Raw genomic sequence first — 18,886 nt, forward strand, 5'->3', positions numbered from 1 at the left:
TTGTGGATTTTCACTACTTGGCCGGTTCCCACAAATAGGATCCATTGTATTACTGCTGTTGATGTTGTTTTTGGTCATTGTTTTCTCGTCCATCACCAAGTGTGTCAATCCCCTTGGCCTTTATCCTGTTTATGCTCTCTCTGGACCCACTCTGTCCCTCTATCTGCCGCTGCATTTCAACCCAATTGGCCCGGGGCAGACCGTCGACCTCACGAAGCCCGGGTTCTGTTCGAGGTTTCTTAGAGGGAGTTATTTCCTTGCCTCTATTGCCCAGTGCTTTTGCTTATGTGGGCTTCAGTTGGTTTTCTTATACGGCATATACTGTATAATGTACAAGATGGGTGTGGTTCTTGATCTGCCTCCAGATAAAAATAAAATTGACTTAAAATGTTCCATATTTATATTATTACTATCAATATCTTGTCATTATTATCATATTTTTTTACTGAGTTATATCACTGTTAATAATTATTGTGAGAAATCATGGACGTGATCAATGTGTTCACTTCTCGGTAAAGAATATGGATGGATCAAAATAGGCTCGAGCTGACCCTAACGTGACCCCAATGAGGACCAACACTAAAAAAAATGATTGATGTAACAACATGTCAGACTTTGTATTTCTCTCAATATTAATGACTCCTCACAATCATTATCATCCTTCCATTCTCCGACCCGCTTATCTTCATGAGGGTCGCATGCATGCTGGAGTCTATCCCAGCAGGTGCGGTACACCCTGAACTGATTGCCTCTGGCATGGCACTTTGGTGAAATACAAACATTCACACTCACACCTAGAGACAATTTTGAGTGTTCGAGTAACCTACCATGCATGTTTTTGGAATGTGGGAGGAAACCAGAGTACCCGGAGAAAATCATGTATGCATGGGGAGAGTATGCAAACTCCACACGGGAAGGCCGGAATTCATAATCGAAACCCGAACCTCTGCACTGTGAGGCAGATGTGCTAACCCGTGGATGATTATATGTAAATTGGTAGTTTTTTCCTAGGATACAGTGGTTTCTTTAAAATGAACTTATGATGAAGATGCGACCGGAGAGTGCTGATATATTGTCCACATGTGATTTTACTAATGTACTACTGTCAGACTTTTTCTGACAGTTTAAACAAATTAACAGATTTTTTTTTAAATCCACAAACCCCCTCTAAGTGAAAATAAACAAAAATAAACATGAAAGATAACGCTGAACTAAAAAAGAAAACCCCCTCTACGTGACAATAAACAAAAATAAACATGAAAAATAACACTGAACTAAAAAAGAAGCAGTTTGGTGGCGAGAGACTCTCAAATTTGTGCAGTCACGAGGTATTTGTACATCGTTATTTCACACCACAAGCCAACCTCCTCCCACTCCCCCCCGCCTTCGTCATCACACTGCGGAAGGTAAGGTCAGGTGGTCTTCGGGATGCAGCGTTTCGGGTCCCTTGGCGTCCTTTTCGGCACATCACCTGTCGCCACCATGAAGCGTGATTTGCTTCTTGACGTCCCGGAAGCAACGTAAGCGGCTGCCAGGCTCGCGACGGATGTTGACAGAGGCGGATTAACGAGTTTTCAGGGCGGAGGAGGGACGACATTTGTGACTGAGCCGGTTTTAAGCATTTTGTGGTTCTGGAGCGGGGCTAATGTTAACTTCGCCGCGAGCGATACCGAACCTCCAATGAGACTTCGAAAAAGGACGTGAAGCAGAACCGCACGCTTCTCGGGAACGCCACTTGGATGGTCAACGCGTCTGTCTAAGGTCTGTGTAGGTGAAGCTTGTGAAGCCAAGGGCGGTGTGTGTATCGCTGGTACGAAGGTACGGCACGACTCGTCGCTAGATAATTCTGCACGATGGGGACTCAAGGACCCGGCAGAAAGAGGCTGCCGAACATGGAGAAGCTGACCGCAGAGGACGATGCTCTCAAAGAGATCGCCCGGGAGGTGAGTTTTGCTCAAGTCCAAATCTTTTATTCGATTTATTAATATTGACGAATTACAAAAGACACACAAAAATACTTACTTTTATTATCATTGATGATGATGATGATTATTATTATAAATTGTTGTAGTATAATCCATCCATCCAGGCATTATTTTAACTGCTTCTCATCACGAGGGTCGCGGGCGTGCTGGAGCCTATCCCAGCTGTCTTTGGTCATTAGAATTGTTATTAGCAATTAAATTAAATCCTGTAATTATTTTTGTATTAATAATCAGAATATCACTCTAATAAAGTTATTGAAAGTAATTGCAATTCTATACATTTTAAAAATGATTTTAATTTAATGTAATATTATTATTATTATTATCATCATTATTATGTTTGATTGTTGTACTTTATATTATTTGTATACGGTTTGTGATAATATTGCTGTTCTAATGTTATTGTAATTATTTTAATTGCAATACATTGTCATTGTTATTATTATTATTATTGCACAGCCATTGTTTAATTAGCATTTTCAGTACAGTTATTTTCTGTATAATTATCTACTAATAGAAAAATAAGACAGCGGTGGCACCTTTCCGACTAACTAGTTTATCTGATACCTGACAAAGCAGACATTTACAAAGCTTGTATCAAATAAATCAGTTAGTATCAAAGGTGCTGCCTCTGTCTTATTTATCTATTTAACAGACTAACATGGCTACCCCATTACTTTTTTATTAATAATAATAAAATTAATTAATATAATACAGTAAACTATTCAGTGTATTTATGTTTTGTATAATAATAATGACAGTAATAAGAGTTAAAATTTACTAACAATAATAATAGTAAAATAACTTGCATTATTATTATAATTATTATAATACAGACTATTTTATGTATAGTAATAATAATGTTATTAGTAAGGCTGCATTTTTATTATTATTCACAATAATAATAATAACAATAATCATAATAATAACAAATTATTATCATTATTAAACAGAAAATAAGTTCTGTCTAAAAAACGTAAAGTGTACAACTCCATAAAAATGATATGTGCTGCAGACAAAACATGTGTGTCAGACTAGTCATGTGACCGTTGAGATGCAGATTAATGTTCAGAGGCTTAAAGAATGGGGGTCACGGGCACAGCACACACACGCACACACGCATTCACACAAGCGCACACACTCGGTCAGTGTCACAGCAAGAGAAAACAAACGGGAGCTTTGGGCTCATTTGTCACCCAGACTGTATTTCTGGATGAGTGGCCTCCCAAATTTCCTGCCCAAATAGATCACTCACAACTCAGTGTAATAGAGATTATTTAGTTTTTCAAAAAGATGACTTTGATCTGCCTCCTTCTTAACAGATACAGGAATATCTGAAAATGATACTGATTAATAACTTGCATAGATACCACATGAAAAGTCATATTTACCAATGTGAGATGTTTGAGTGTAATGGTGGTTCACATGCGCTTACCATGTTCTGGTAAAACCAAATTCTGGTTCTCTATGTTCTATTATATATTTGGCTGGGATTGACTGGCAACCACTCCAGCCTTATACCCAAAGACAAACTGGAATTTGTTTCCGCTCCCTGCGACTGAAGGATAAGCGGCATTGTAAATGGATGGATGGATTTTCCCAACTTCATTTAACCCTCTTCATTGTTCCATTTGTTTGCATCCAATGTTCAATCGTTTTAAAAAAACGTGAACAAATCATCCAAACCAGCCTGCCGTTGTGGTGATGGGTCAGGCGGAAGAACAATAAACTCCGTCTACATTGATGTGCAGTCATGCTCGATCATTCATTCAGTGAATTTTTAGGACGAGAGTGGGAGTAAAATTCCATGAAATGATTGGGTCAAATTATTTTTTTCTTTGTTGTTCTTTTTTACACTGTTTGTTTTACTTCAGCACTTCATCTAGACTATTGAAATGAACCTTTTATAGCGTGCAGTGCGTCCTAGCTTGAATGGCACCCTTTGCATCGCCCTCCTTTGGCACCTCCGTGTGCCCATGACACTCTCCAGTCACACATTTTGTTCTTTCCCCTATACTCAGAGAGCTTCGAACAACGCACATACTTCCTTGACATAGCTAACCTTTCACTTCAGTGTTTTTCCGGCCCCTTAGGAATGCTGCCGTGTGCGGCCACACATATCACGCATACCAGAGACTGCCACTAGTTGCGTGACAAATGTGTTTTTAGCTCTTCCCATGTATACTAATATGACAATGTATTTATCTATTTCGATTAGAGTTGTTAACTTACTCAACACTTTGACTTTGCAGTCTTTTACGAGTCTTCTATGACAACTTCACAAAATTCTTCCAAACAAGTGCGGCGTAAAAACAAGTCAGAATGGCACAAGTCGTTTTACAGCAATAACACAAACGAATCTTTTACATTACAACTTCAAATTTTCAAGTGGATATATAGACGCGGAATCCACTTCTTCAGCACTGTAGTTATGTAGACACTATATGAATAAATGAATGAAATATAAACACAGTATAAATATTTAAAAAAAAATGAGAAAAAAAAACAAAGCCGACCGACCAAAATGATTTTTTTTTTCTTTCCTAATTGCCTCACTTTTGCATGCTACTATATTGCGATGTGAATTTGAGTTAATTGTTCTGCCCTGATTTCCAATTAGTGCCCTGATTTGTCTATGTACTAATGCGCGCTTTGTCCTCACTGGTCATAAAATTCAGTGTACTAGTAATAACAACTACATATTACTAGTGGTGGAGCAAAACTGTTCACTAATTGACAACTGTGTGCTACAAGTACTTCTAGTGACATTATAAAGTTCTACTAGTTAGGCTCTAGTGCTTCCCTGGTAGTGCTCTACTATTTCCCATTTGTTTATCTGTAGTACTGGGAGTGGACTGAACTGTCTATAGTGGAAGATTGTAGTGGAAAAAAAACATCACGGGTAAGACTACTAGTTCTACTAGTGCTCCCTAGTCCTACTGCAGGTTGGACTAGTTGTGCATAATGTTACAGTGGCTTATAATCATAATAAATATACAATGAGTATTTGATGAACAGTCAGGTCTTCTGTTTTTGTTTAATGTTGGTCATTATAGTGGTACTGAAAAGGTGTAAAAAAAAAAATCTTATCTTGATGTGGTTAACGTTTGTGATAGGCAGAAGCGCGGCTGGCGGCAAGGAGAACAGCAAGGGCGGAGGCCAGAGAGATTCGGATGAAGGAGCTGGAGAAGCAACACAAAGAGGTGAGGTGCTGTCACTTGCCACCCAGTCTTGATTATTCCAAATGAGCGGCGATGCTGTGAAATATTTTTTTTTAAAATGTCAGAATACCAAGTTGGCGACATTGCAGAGCATATTCACAATTTACGCTGCGCAATTGTTTGTCCCATGATTCTAAATGCGTCTGAATGTGGGGCACAAACATACCAATCATCGGATCAAATTGGAATAATCTTTTCATTAAAAAGGACCACAACGTCTTCATCCACTTAAGTTAGAGCTGTTAACTTAATAAACAATTTGATTTGCTGCTTTTAAGCGATCACTATGACATCATGAAATTCGACCGAACAAGTTATAGATCAGGTTATGGTTATGTCTTAGTGGTGTGCTGTGTTGGTCAAATCGAGTGCAAAAATTATTTGTGCGATTTTACAGATCATTTAAGATCCATTAGAGATCAATACACGTGTACGCCGCTTAAAGTAAATTAATTTATTGTAGGTAATTGGTAAATATTACAATATGTGCTTTTGGTACTCTCATCACGATCACTCGAGACTTCGTAGGAGCGTGAGCAATATGCATTCCTAACATCTTAACATCTACATAAGAATAAATTAGAGTTGATGTAAGTTTAATAGAATATCTCAACTTTTATTGTGAAACGGAAACGTCTAAACATCATCATTCAGTGATATTGACTGAAATGTTTTCGCCCCATACTTTGAAATGAAAAAAGATTGGCTCTCATCAACACTAATCAACTACCTGACAATAAGTAAACATGAGACACACCCTGTGGTCAGAGGTCACACAGTAGGAGAGGCAACAGTGTGACTGTTCTTCAATCATCAGTCGTTAGAAACATTCATCTTGCGGTGAGTCACTTCACTGTCATTCTCAAAACCTCTTTGTCTACTCTTTTTTTTTTTACAACCTTTTTCACAATGGCATATAATTACTTTTGCGCTCAAACTTGGGTGTGCACGCCACATGTAGACATCAAACAGACGATTTAGTTTGAAAACCTGTAGTTCCAATTATGAGGCTGGTAAGCACCACCCATCTTCAACTCAACTAATTGACTGCTGTGGATATTTATTCTCATCAACTCAACCATTTGCTGCCACTGTGCCAAATGTGTTTTTCAACAGGTACGTGTGAAAGAGAGTCTTGCCATGCTTGTAGTGAAATCAGTTGAAGATAAAGATTAGGCAGTGACTCTTGGCTTGTCACGTCGATTATGATGCAGAAAAATGCCAACCCAGATTTAGGCATCTCACACTCAAATTGAGAATATGTGCATGTGTAGTAAAAACAGAGTATCTGTATGTGTTGAGATGGGTAGCAGAAAGTGTGTGCCATGGTTGGTGTAAAAATTTGATCGGTAGTGTTCTTGTGTAAATTGTCACGACGCCAAGTATTGTGTGCGTCTTCAAAGCTCAGTGGCTGACAAAATTGGGCAATCCTTTGAAAACAGCTGGCAGTGAATGAGTTAAGGAAGATCAAAATGGAGAAGTGGTTCTAATTTGTGCTCCTTTTCTCCTCTACAGAAGTATTATGGTCTGGATTATAAATGGGGTCACATTGAGCAGTGGATGGTATGGCCACGCATCTGCCGCTGGCCCATAAAAACCTTCTACCACCTAATCTCTTCAAAAACGAATAAAAGAGCATTGCACCAGTTGTACTGACCTGGCAGAGACTGTAACGTGGCGATATTAAGAATTAAGTCATGCCCACTAATGTAACAGAGTAGTCATGTTTATGTTTTCAAATGTCACAACTCACCAAAGTAAACCTCTAGATTGCGATAAATCACCCGGGTGGCTTCAGAAGGTTTTTATGAGTCAGCTGCACTGTATGTCAGCCTGAATATTGCAGAGATAATGACATCAATACTGCTACTTTCTAGTTTTTCATTTCAACGTTTTCTATGTAGCAGTCGCTCATTGTTTTGTCATGTTTTATTTTGAATGCTGTCTGTTTTTCAGTCTGCATGTCAGGCATGGTATCAAGCATGATCATCTGGTCATTTTACTGTGTCAGCAGAGCTGGGACTCTTCTCTGTATCGTAACCTTCTCTTCTCTTTATTTTCTTCTTCGCGGCCTATCAGGAGGACGGCGAGCGCTATTCTCGCCATTCGCGGAGAATTGCTTCGGTCTGTATCGTCTTTGACTTTTCCTCTTGTCTTTGCTTTGTGAGAAGTTTTCACACATGAGAAGAATTGCAGCCACCACCGGCAATGTGGAGCTAGCTGCATCGGCAAGTGTTTCACGTACTTTGATGTCAAGGTGTGTTCTTGTTTGTGCTTTCAGCTTTCAGATGATGAAGAACGGATGTCTGTGGGCAGTCGAGGCAGTCTGAAGGTGACTTAATTTTAACAATCCACGGATTTTGCATCCCTTTGGTTTCTTCTTCTGGTTTCATTCTAAAACACTTGTGTCACGTGTCTTGCATCTATCCTTTCACCTCTCCTTGTTTCTTCCCACCGATCGTCTCCTTCCATCCTCGTATCTCTGCACCTGTTTTTCCTTTCTACCTTTCCAGCCTTCAGATTACAGCTCATTTCTTGGTTCTGGCTCTCGGGCATCCTCCAGAACTAGTTCAGCTCGTGCGAGCCCTGTGGTAAGTTTTGCTTGCCCTGTGAAACCTCATCTTGTTGCAGCTGACTGGGAGTATGTGATGGAAACCAGCTGCGGTTTTATTTGAGGGTGCAGTGGATCAAATCTTTTTTATATATATATATATATATATATATATATATATATATATATATATATATATATGTGTGTGATCTGACTGTATGTGTGCTTTAGGTGGAGGAAAGACTGGACAGAGACTTCCTGGATAGAGTAAGTCAAGTTTTCATTTGGCTCATTTGAACTCAGATGAAAGTAGAGCTGGGCACAAGAAATTAACACAAATGTTTTCTTCGGGAATAATATGTAACTCGGGATACACTGATACGATACTTGACAAGTTAGAAACACATAAAGGTAACGTCATCTATTCATTCTTGTTCATATCCACGAGACACAATTTTCTTCTTTGTCTCCTTTTTACTGTAAGTGCTCCTTTTACCACATGCCACTGAGTGTTCAAACTGAGGCACCACATCACTGAAATACCTTTTGTTACTGGCTACATGTAAGTGAAATGTGTGACAGGAAAACATGCAGCTATATGTTTAAAAATGGCTGTAATGGCAAGTTGTTGCTCTGAAAAGTATTGTATTTGGGTAAAACGTTTGTGTTTTATGGTTTTGAACAAAATCTGATCAAAACAATATAATTACAATTGCTAGCTGTAATTGCATTATCAAGTATCTTAAGTAAGTACTTGTGTTCAAACGTGAGGCTTCTTTAACCCATCAACGTTGTCCCTGAAAATGTAAACAAATTTGTGTACATACTTTTGGTAAGAAAAATATTTCAATCTACAACATCAGGCTTTAGGCGTAACCTGTTAGAATGTCACCGCTACACTCAAAAATCTCTCTTATGCGGCACTTGTTATTTCTTGCCTGGATTGCTCAGCCGGGGGAAAATTTATTTTATGCTGCTTCCATCATCAAATTGTATTCACACATCCTCCATCTTAGGGCTCCAGAACAGCCCTGAACCTTTCTGCAGCCACTCTATCATCCCTGGGTGGGGCGTCATCTCGCAGGGGAAGCTGTGACACATCAATCTCCGTCGAGATGGAGGCGTCCATCAGAGAGATGAAGGTACCAACATTTCCCCACCGTTTGTTACCATAACTGATGAGCAAATTCAATATTAGTTTGATTTGTGTTAATTCGGCCATGGACTGACTTTTTTCCACTTTCTTTGATTTGTATGCAAAATCATTGATTTCTCTTGGGTTGAGAGTCATTGATTGTAACTGCTAGATAGGAGTGGTCTGTTAGACGGTGGTCACGTGTGTCATATCCTCCAAGATGCATCATAATAAAGAAGTCGTTAACAGGCCGTTCACCTGACCGGAAGCAAATGGCTATTAGACTTTCAGATTTGAATTAATCTCTTTCTAATCTGGTTAATGCTCTCCTTCTACAAAATTGTAAGTGATGTCTGACTCTTGATTTATATTCCATTTTCTCAGGACTCTGTGGCGGAAGCAGAGGAAAAGTATCGCCGAGCGATGGTTTCAAATGCTCAGCTCCACAACGACAAGTCGACTTTAATGTATCAGGTGGAGACTCTGCGCGAGGATCTGAGCGACATGGAGGAGCTGCTTTGGGAGGCGCAACGGCACGCTGATGAGCGCACAAAGGTAAAGTAGGTCGATGGAATGTCACATGACATTGTTTGAATATTTCTAACAAAGGTGGGAAAAAGTGCTCACTGTCTGTTCTTAAAGAGAGAGTTTGCATTGTTTAAACTGTTAGCAAGCTCTGAATGGAACTTTACTTCACTAACCACCCACTTAGTCAAAGTCGTGCCCCTCACAAACATGCACAAGCGCGTTTATCAAATTCACAGACAATACAAATCCAGCTTTAAGAAATTAGCAATACTAAGATAACATTAGCACAATAAAAAAAAAAAGTTGGTTACCCACGGCTGCTAAATTGGTAGCATGACATATCCGAAATGGAATGTTACTATGGGCAGAGCTGTCAACACTCACACATTTAGCCTGAGACACATGCATTTCTGTCCAATGTCGCGCTCACACGCTTTACTTTAATTTCTCACGCTATGAAAAAGTACCACTGAAAAAAAAAATAGTTAGATTGCACATTAGTTGCGTACCCAAACCCGGTTCCTTCTTGCATGTGGTCTGTAATTTTTTTTTTCTTTCTGCTGCAGGTAGCCTCTTTCTGCGTGAGCGGCTAGTTTTTGCTTATTGCTTATTGTAAGACTATAACATACAAACAAATCTAAAATGTCCAGGGTCATTTTTTATATGCTAGTCCAGTCCCAGTTTGAATGATATATAATACTATATTAAAAATATAATTCAGTGTCGTTCACAATTATTTTTCCAATATAGGCATTCATTGCAGTTGTCAGAATGTACTTTCAATACAAGACACGGACAAATCAATTGAGAAAAATTGACATTTGGTATATGTCTGTAAATTCACTATTTAATAATCAGGTTTGCTCTAAAAATACTCTAAAATACTGGAAATAAAATTCCCTTTAAAATATATTAAAGGGGAAGTCATCTCAAAAATGTTCTTTCCCATAATATGTTCTACGCAGCCCCCAGTAGTCTAAACATGGCTTTCAGATTAATATTGTTTTTCTGGAATATGATTTAAGCAGCAAAATCCAGCTGTTTTTATCCATTGCAGGCTGTTTTGCTACTTGCTGCAAACTGAAAATTACATAACAGTTTCTCAGGGCTCAGGTAATGACCAATCACAGCTCAGCTTGCAAGCAGCTAATGTGTGTAGGGCACCATTGTCCGTGGGGGGCCCCCAATTTGCGTGAGGGGACCCTTTGTGACATTATTGAATGCGCATGCTCCTTGACATGTTGTCAACAACCACACACCCCACACCGCCAAAAGGGGCCAGTGTAATCACAGATTGATGCTGCAAAATGTGCAGTTGGAAACCACCTTCAATCCTGATCATTTGTGTCCGTGTTGTGTCCAGTGACTGTGCGGCGGTCAAGGAGGGACATTTTAAAAATAGAATAAAGATGATAATAATAATGTGTTCATGAATAGATTCCTATGATTTAGACAGTTTGATGCTTTGCATATTTATGAATGAAATACAATGACATCAACCACACATCACATCTATATCATCCGCCTGCATCTATGCACCAAAATCATTTTACACAACCAGTGCCACAACTTGGACCTCCTTCCAGCTTGTGTATTTTCAGCCACCTTAGTATGCCGGGAGCATGTAAAAGAAAACGCTTTCAGTCCGCATGGCAAAGCACGGTCTTGCCAAATTAAAGGAGGCTTGTAGATGCAACAGTTTTTATAGCCAAGTGCATGTGTGGTGGCTACGAAAATAAAGCCCTAAATGTTATCAGTTTCAAGTTTTACGTTTTTAAATTTACAATCAATTTGAAATAACAGCTGCTCAATTTATAGGTTGAGCATAAATGTTATTAATTTCGCATGGCTTCTGAATCCTCTGAGCTGCCTTTGGGCCCTGTACCCCCGAAAGGCGTCACCTACGTTCGCCCTTTTTTGTAAATGTAGATTAGGGTTTCCACGGATCCTAAAAAAGTCTTAAAAGGCATTTAAATTGAGTTAAAAAGTCTTAAAATGTAGAAACTGCCAGATATATTCTACTAAAAAAAAGCGCAGCTACATGAGCAACCTTCCAATACAGTCACCGAGTATTTGTAGGATCTTACTTCCCACCATGGATTTGTCATGTATCACATGTGTGTTTGCAGGCATATGAACGTGAGCGTGACTGTCACATTGTCCTTCAGTTCCAGTTTAAAGACATGAAAGACAGTATGAGACGAAGTGAAGAACTGCTGATGGTCAGTTCAACACTAAACATTCCCAACACACGCAAAATGCGCAAAGCCGAGTGCTCGCATTCTTCTTTTGTGTGACTACAAGATTCACTCGTATGTTGTCGCAAAAATCTTCTCTGGGCAAACTTACCACCTTTTAATGAGCTTTTAACCACAAACGCATTGCTTTTCTATTTCCCTTCCTGTTTCTATTCCTTTCTTCTTTCCTTCCTTCCTTCCACACCCCCAGGAAGTGTCACAGTTACGAGAACAATCACATGCTTACTCTCAGGAGGTGTCAGACTTGCAGGAGGCTCTGCAATGGAAGGAAAAGAAGATTGCGGTATGGTGGGATGAAGTGTCCAAACATTACAAACACTCAAATATTGGTAAAATCAATTCAAAACAGCAACAAAATTCAAACGGAATTATGTTTGAATTCCACTAAATGTCATACTAATTTTGCTGCTAATCCATTAACCATACTTAACCCGCTTTCTCTCCTTTCTCCGACCTCATCACTTTCCTTGCATACACCAACTCATCGTCCTGGGTCCCACTCAGGCATTAGAGCGTCAGAGGGAAATCTCTGACGTCATTCAAATCGAGCGCGACCAGCTGAGAGTCGAGGTGCTCAGCCTCCGAGATGTTGTCAAGGTACAGAAAAAGAAGTCGCATGATGGTGTCGCCATATCGCACGACTCGACGTCATGTAACAATTTGGCTTCAGACAACATTTATTTTAAGGAAGGTCCACCAATCAGAGAAAGAGTGCAAGTCACTCATCCATCACTGATTATTGATCATCTCCCAAGCAGAAATACGGCGAGGTCATTTCTCCAGAGGTCGCAACCAACGGGGGGCCTCGATTAGACGATGCTGAGGATGAAGTTAGCAACAGCTTTGCTTCCCGGTTGGCGAACGAAACTCCTGGGAGCAGAGAGGGCATGCTGGGTAAGCCACAGAATATATATTTTTTTTATTATTCAATGACAACAAAGCAGGGGTGTCTAAACTACAGCCTAAGGGCCATGTGCATCCATTTTTTTGTTGCCCCAGCATATAATAAATTGAACATTTGATAAGACCACTGATGTAATTGAAGTCCCTATAAAGCAGTCCTTCTCATCAGTGCAATGATGAGACTTGGTTCTTTTTTATTTATTTTATTTTTTGTGTTTGTGTAATTGCACATTTACTGCAGTTGGTGGCAGTGTTGCACACATATAAGCATATTACTGCACTTCAAATTGTTTCCGTTACAGACTAAAAAAGTCCCGTTTGCAAAGTTATTCTACGTAATAACAATATGAATATATCATGTCAAAGCCTCAAATGGATGGAATCCCAGCGGATCGTCATGGGCATTTTCCACGCCTTGACAATATGGTGCTCTAAAGCAAGTGTGAAACTTGCTGTCGCGTTGAGACTTTTCTACACTGTGCACAGTAGTTACATTCAATCTTTAGACATGTGGCTAATCTGTTGCTAAATTTGACCTAACTCTTTATATTGTTTTTCTGGGGGAGGTTGTTTTTTTCTTACTTAACCTGCTTGTGTAGAATGAAACCAGCTGTCATTAACTTTAGCCAAAGAAACTCATTGTGAAAAATGAGAGAAAGTCGCTGACAAACAAGCTTGTTAGAGCAGTGGGGGTATGGAGGACACGAATGCAGAGATGAGAGGTCAAGTAGCTGATTGTGATGATGATGATGACGATCACGAAAAAGTGTCAGTGTGCTGAGTTCAGACTGGCGGGCAGCAGGATGCTACCTGACATGCAGTGAGCGAGCAAAAAAAAAAAAAAAAACGAGCAGGGTCCACCTGTGCTCCCTCCAACCCTTTTTGTCTGCTTTGTTGTTTCAATGTCATATTTCGTCTGTCATGTCAAGTTGCTTTTCGGTTATCTTTAGTCTAAGTCCTTTCTCTCTCTCTCTCTCTCTCTCTCTCTCTCTCTCTCTTTCGGTCTCGCTCGCTCTCCTCCCGCAAGTGGTTATTTAGTTACTTTCATCCTTGTCGTTTTGGACTTCTATCCATTTTGTATTTTTTGATAAGCCCAATTCCTTGTTTGCTGTAGGAGGAAGAATTTTGGACACCCCTGCCCTTAAAGCATGATCAATTCTCGTTTATTTGAATATGTTCCAGTTTATGTGAATCATTTTAATAGATGCTGATGTTCACTGAGAACCTTATTTGCTTTTTACTGAGTGTCTGGGTTCATTCCCCACTCTCTGTCGTTGACAACTTGTCTGTGCTTGGTGCACCAATGTATCCTTCGTGGTCTTTCAGGCAACTCTGGAGATCTGACATCCCGCCATTCCCAGATAAATAAACCCACAAATTCGTTCAGCTTCAGCTCGGCTGTCAGTCACGTACGTGCTTCAATCGTGAGGCGTGCAAGAAAACAAACGAATCACGAAGGAAGAAGAAAAGATCAGTTGAGGGCATTTCCCACCAGACCCAAAGGAAGTTGTGTGCCCGTAAACAGATCATTCACTAAACAAGTAGCGAAGCAACGTGGAAATTCTGGCTGTGAGTCGACTTTTACACCCAAAGTCAAGTCTCCTTTCGTGTCACTGTCCCAAAAACAGTGCAACAGTCAAGCAAAATGGCAAAAATCCATCTCTCATGTTTATAAGACTTCCATCGGCAAAGTCCCCACATCACGTCGGCCTACCTCAGACATGATCTTGGACCAAAAGAACTTCAGATCCAGAAATGCAGCGGACCAGCTGACGGCATATCACATCACCTTACAGCGACGTGACTTGGACCACTCAACGGGCCAGAAAATGAATGAAAAGCTCGACCAATCTTTCTCTGCAGCCGCTGCGATGAGAGATGATGTCATGGTGGAGCCAACTTGCTCAGCAAGTCTCCTGCATGAAGATTGTGATGATTATCCCGCAAAATATGAGCAAAACGTCATTAAAAATCCCTCTGAGATATGTGAAACGCCACACGAAGAAGCTGACCACCCCAACATGACTGAGTTTGTTTTGGGGAATTCTTCCTTTGCTGCGGACACCACACCGCCAGGATCTTCGGCGCCTTCTGCTCCTGTTGCTGTCTGTCAGAGTTGCAAGTTCAGAAGGTTTGTTGAGGAAATCAAGATCATGGCAGCTCCTGAATGGGTGCTGCTGAAACTCCCACCAGGAAAACTCGTAGAAGAGCAACGCGCCCGCCCGGTACTGAAGACAAATCATCAGGTTCCGCAGGAGCTTTCATTGGCAGACATGGACAGTTGTGAGGAAGCACGTGAGGAGATGGAGAAGTTCACAGCTGAGTGTGAACAGTAGGAAATCGTTGGCGAGGAAAACCGTTGTGGAGATCAGCTCCAAACAGGGATGGATCCATTCTAGTGGATACTGGGCCGTAAACCACCCCAATATCCTAAATTATTTAGCTTATCACCTTCAACAGAAGGTGATGACGTAACGGTCTTCTATCATGAATCAACAAACTATAATAGCAAGAGGAATTGTATTAATGCGCTTAATAAATGTAAGTCACAGAATGATTTTTCTGTGCTCAACCATCAGAGGAAAAAGTTGGATCTCCTCTGCTCGAAAGTCTCCAAGTGTCAATGTGATTTTTTTAGGCATTAGGTGCCATGTTTTTGAGTGGTGACCTGTCCAGGTTGTAATTCGGCCCAAAGTCAGCTGCGCTCGGCTTCCGCTTGGCTGGCGCCCTAATAAGGACGAGCGGTACAATCTTCATTTACTCTTTGGATTGAGATCATTCATATTTGGAAAAACTCACAAACTACAAATGATTGAGCTGAAGTGGATTTAATTACGTGATACTGATGATTGTATTGTGTTTCATTTTGTTTTATGATACGCAATAAATCATTTCTGTTGATTTGAGCTCAAGTATTTTTTTTCGCTGCCACATCATATTTGCTGCTTTTTTTTATGATTTTTCTCAACAGTGATGTCACAGCACTTTTTAGGGGTAAGAAATTGTAAAAAAAACTAAATTGTCTACTAAATGGAATGTCAACAATAACATTTACATTTTCTCAATCAAACCACCAATCATGATTTTACAATTTCTCTCATAATTTCAAGTTGGAATAAAATCATTGGAATTCTAATTAATCATGTAATGAAATAATTAACAAATAAGCCGGTATGGAGGCTGTCAGTAAACATCCGTTCGCTCCTCTCGTTCCAGAGCTACATCTGAAGAAGCTATTTGAAGAAAGGGAAAGTTACCAGGATCAGGTGCGATTTTGTCAACATTTAACCATCAAAGCACAACAATGATCATGCTGTGTGTCTGAAAGTGTCCAGACTGCAAGAATTCCTTCTTAGATTATGAATATGTACGTACATCTACTGTAGGTGAGAATGCTCAAGACTCAACTGCTTCTGAGACAAAGAAATGGGCTTGACGGGAGCCAAAATCCTGAGGAAGACTGTCTGGACAATGGCACCGGCTCGCATGTGGTGGACCTTCAGAGTGAGCGTTCCTATTTTTCCTCACTCTTGCTCACGGAAACGTTCATTTTCACTTTTCCTCTGACGTTGCCATCGCTTCTCAGGAGATGCAAGCAGACAAATCAGCGACCTGAAGTTCAGACTAGTGAAATCAGAACAGGAAGTTGCCACTCTGGAACAAAATGTATGTCGTTCGCCTTTTCCTTGTTGTTGTTTGATTTCGTGTTCAATTCACAAAAAGATTCGAAGCAATATGTTTCAACCCTTACATGCTCTTTATTTTCCACGCACGATTAGTTTCCACAGTATTTTCTTGGTCAGTTTTGACTCAGGCCAAGACAAGCCTCATTATAATTTTCTATTGCAAAAATTAAAATAAATAAATATATATATATATATATATATATATATATATATACAAAGTTCTCACCCTGAAGCCAAGCTTTTTCCGTCTTCCGTTATGTAATATACTATAGATGTTTGAGAATATTAGTCAACTCCTCTGTGTCACTAAAATTACTTTTCCATGCTGATGCATCTCCCATTGTCAAGGTCATCCGACTGGAAGGTCAGGTGACTCGCTACAGGACAGCGTCGGAGAGCGCCGAGATGGTCGAGGATGAGCTGAAGGTCGAGAGGAGAAAACTCCATAGAGAAGTACTTTGCTCAAATTGCAAAATTATTTGTTCTATATCTCGCAACGTAAGAATATTATTTTTCAGAGTGACAGTGTGAAATACTGTAACGTCAATGCGATAATTAGAATCATGCCACCCCGCATTTAAAACAAATACTGATTTTACATGAACCGATGAACAAATGGGCTTGTGGAATTTTTTATTCTCTTGGGCTGTTATTTACCTGGGGGAAGTTTTAGTTTTAAGCCCTATGTTGCCCCCCAACCATCTCACACCTTTGAAGGCTTCTATTAGTGATCATAAAGTAAGCGCCAAAGACTGAAGTGACCAATCAGGAGAAGACAACACTCTTGGGGTATTCTTCTGCATATCTGTATACTGCCCTCTGCTGGCCAAAGCGCACACATCAGGAGAATAAATTGCAATATTTTACAATAAGTTATGGCTGGGCAATGATGCGATTAAGAATCCTGATTGTAGCAATTTAGTTTCACTTTAGCCACTAATTCGCCATGCAGCCAACGAACCAAAGCGGCAGTCATTCAGGTCATATTTTGTTCACGCACATTTACAAGTCGCTGTGATGTTAACACCATATGTAGCAGCATAATATGAAAATTGTTGAGCTGTCTTTATTCTACGGAGGGCTAATTTGTTGATTTTAATGAAATTATTTTTCATTTTCTTTTCTTTTTCATTTTCTAAGGCGATAATGAGTGGTTCTCTGTCGTCCAAAATTCAACTCGGTTGTGTTTGCTGTCTGCAGTTGCGCTCTGCTTTGGATCGGATCCAGGAGCTGGAATCGACGAATGGCCTCCTCGCCAAACGTTTGGAAAAGATGAAGGCCACCCGCAGCATCCTGTTGGCCCAGCAGTGATCCCCAACGTCCCCATAAGGAGACCGCCTTATGTCGCAAGGGACTCCACAACGACTCTCTGGGTTGGAAAGCTTGTGGAATGTTTCCCCCTGCAACTTGACTTGACAATCACTTCTGTTGGGTGATGGATTCTTGATTTGATGCAATATGCGGGACCCTACGGGTGGGCTTTGTTTGACCAGAAAATGTGGGGCTATCTAGATTGTCTCATGCTGTCCTGAGACTCTGCCCACCTGAAATGAATTCCGCCCCATCGACTATTTTCTCCAACACTGGGAGGTACGGAAAGCCGTTTTGTTCAATATCAGCTTAAGGTCCTCGTATGAGGATGCACTTTGACCTCACTAGTAAGACAATTTAACGCACTAGTTAAATGAAAGTCTTACTTGTACATTTTTTCCTACTGTATGAATGCACACTGCATACTACTAGTATTACTCGTCATGAAGTTCTACTAGTTTACATCTAGTGCTTCACTAGTAGTACTAGTAACACTCAGATATCAACTAATGTACGTGCCCTACGCGTGCTCATAGTTGTTCTACTAGTGCGCTGAATTGTCTGACGAGTGACGACAAATAGCGTATGAGGCACGCACTTAGCACGACTAGGGCGTACTAGTCGAACTCTTAGTAGTGCTGTTTTTTCCTGACTACTGTATGACATTACTACACACTACAAAAATGACTGTCTTACTACGATCAATGTTTTTTTTTTTTCCACCATTGCACATTTATGTACACTAGTAGAATGTTACTAGTGGCTGGTTTTCCACAACTGTCTTCCACTGTTTGACATTTCTATGCACTAGAACTACAACTGTCTTGTAAGCGGTGTTTTTTTCTGCTTCTTCCTTCCATTACTGTATGACATTTTGGCATACTACTATAATGATTAGGATGTACTAGCACCTCCTAATAGTACCAGCAGTGTGCACATGTGAACTCGTGCACAGTTCCGTCTCATTATGTAGTTGTTCTACCAATGAACCGTTGTCGTTTTACTAGTGTGGAGAAATGTCCTAATACAGTTGTGTAAAGCACATTACTAGTTAGGCAGTCGCTCTTCTAATGTGCTGAATTGTCCTTCAAATGAGGAAAGAGCATGCTAGTACATACCTGGACCTTATGATGGATATCACAACAATACTCTGACGACTCGCAATAGGTAGCCACTATTTGCTCCGGGAAGGGAAGAGCAGTGGCATCTTGATTTAATTGAATGTAAATACATGGGCCGTGCATCAGAAATATTCACTTGCTGTCACTAATGGTGTTGTGTTTCATTCACCTGACTTCTGTGCAGGTA

At 40.2% G+C, this 18,886-nt stretch overlaps 1 protein-coding gene across 3 annotated transcripts; it reads left to right on the forward strand.

The window, feature by feature from the left end:
- Window positions 1–1,402: 1,402 nt before the first annotated feature.
- lrrfip1b (leucine rich repeat (in FLII) interacting protein 1b) lies at window positions 1,403–18,834 on the forward strand. Of its 3 annotated transcripts, XM_088290100.1 has the most exons (18): window positions 1,403–1,943; window positions 5,102–5,188; window positions 6,722–6,769; window positions 7,286–7,330; window positions 7,488–7,538; window positions 7,720–7,797; window positions 7,989–8,024; window positions 8,774–8,899; window positions 9,277–9,447; window positions 11,550–11,642; window positions 11,869–11,961; window positions 12,183–12,275; window positions 12,437–12,572; window positions 15,798–15,847; window positions 15,968–16,085; window positions 16,168–16,247; window positions 16,616–16,720; window positions 17,468–18,834. In XM_088290100.1, exons 1-18 carry the CDS (start codon window positions 1,854–1,856, stop codon window positions 17,576–17,578), a joined length of 1,611 nt encoding a protein of 536 aa, XP_088146226.1. In that variant the 5' UTR covers window positions 1,403–1,853; the 3' UTR covers window positions 17,579–18,834. The 3 variants fall into 3 exon arrangements, with proteins under 3 accessions (XP_088146226.1, XP_088146224.1, XP_088146225.1); XM_088290098.1 differs by lacking the exons at window positions 1,403–1,943; window positions 5,102–5,188; window positions 6,722–6,769; ... (6 more) ...; window positions 16,616–16,720; window positions 17,468–18,834 and adding an exon at window positions 13,908–15,776 and having other exon boundaries at window positions 7,900–8,024; XM_088290099.1 differs by lacking the exons at window positions 1,403–1,943; window positions 5,102–5,188; window positions 6,722–6,769; ... (8 more) ...; window positions 16,616–16,720; window positions 17,468–18,834 and adding an exon at window positions 13,908–15,776 and having other exon boundaries at window positions 7,900–8,024.
- Window positions 18,835–18,886: the final 52 nt, after the last annotated feature.

This window comes from Idiotropiscis lumnitzeri, chromosome 3, assembly GCF_059441095.1.
Source record: "Idiotropiscis lumnitzeri isolate Australia: NSW breed Sydney's pygmy pipehorse chromosome 3, RoL_Ilum_1.0, whole genome shotgun sequence".
NCBI classification, from domain to species: Eukaryota; Metazoa; Chordata; class Actinopteri; order Syngnathiformes; family Syngnathidae; genus Idiotropiscis; species Idiotropiscis lumnitzeri.

What these genes read in the sequence shown, in the direction of transcription:
- lrrfip1b (XM_088290098.1), top strand. Translation starts at nt 8,873, where the DNA reads ATGGAGGCGTCCATCAGAGAGATGAAG. An exon ending in CGTCCATCAGAGAGATGAAG is followed by an intron (nt 8,900 to 9,276) that starts GTACCAACATTT and finishes CCATTTTCTCAG; the next exon opens with GACTCTGTGGCGGAAGCAGA. An exon ending in GAAGTGAAGAACTGCTGATG is followed by an intron (nt 11,643 to 11,868) that starts GTCAGTTCAACA and finishes CCACACCCCCAG; the next exon opens with GAAGTGTCACAGTTACGAGA.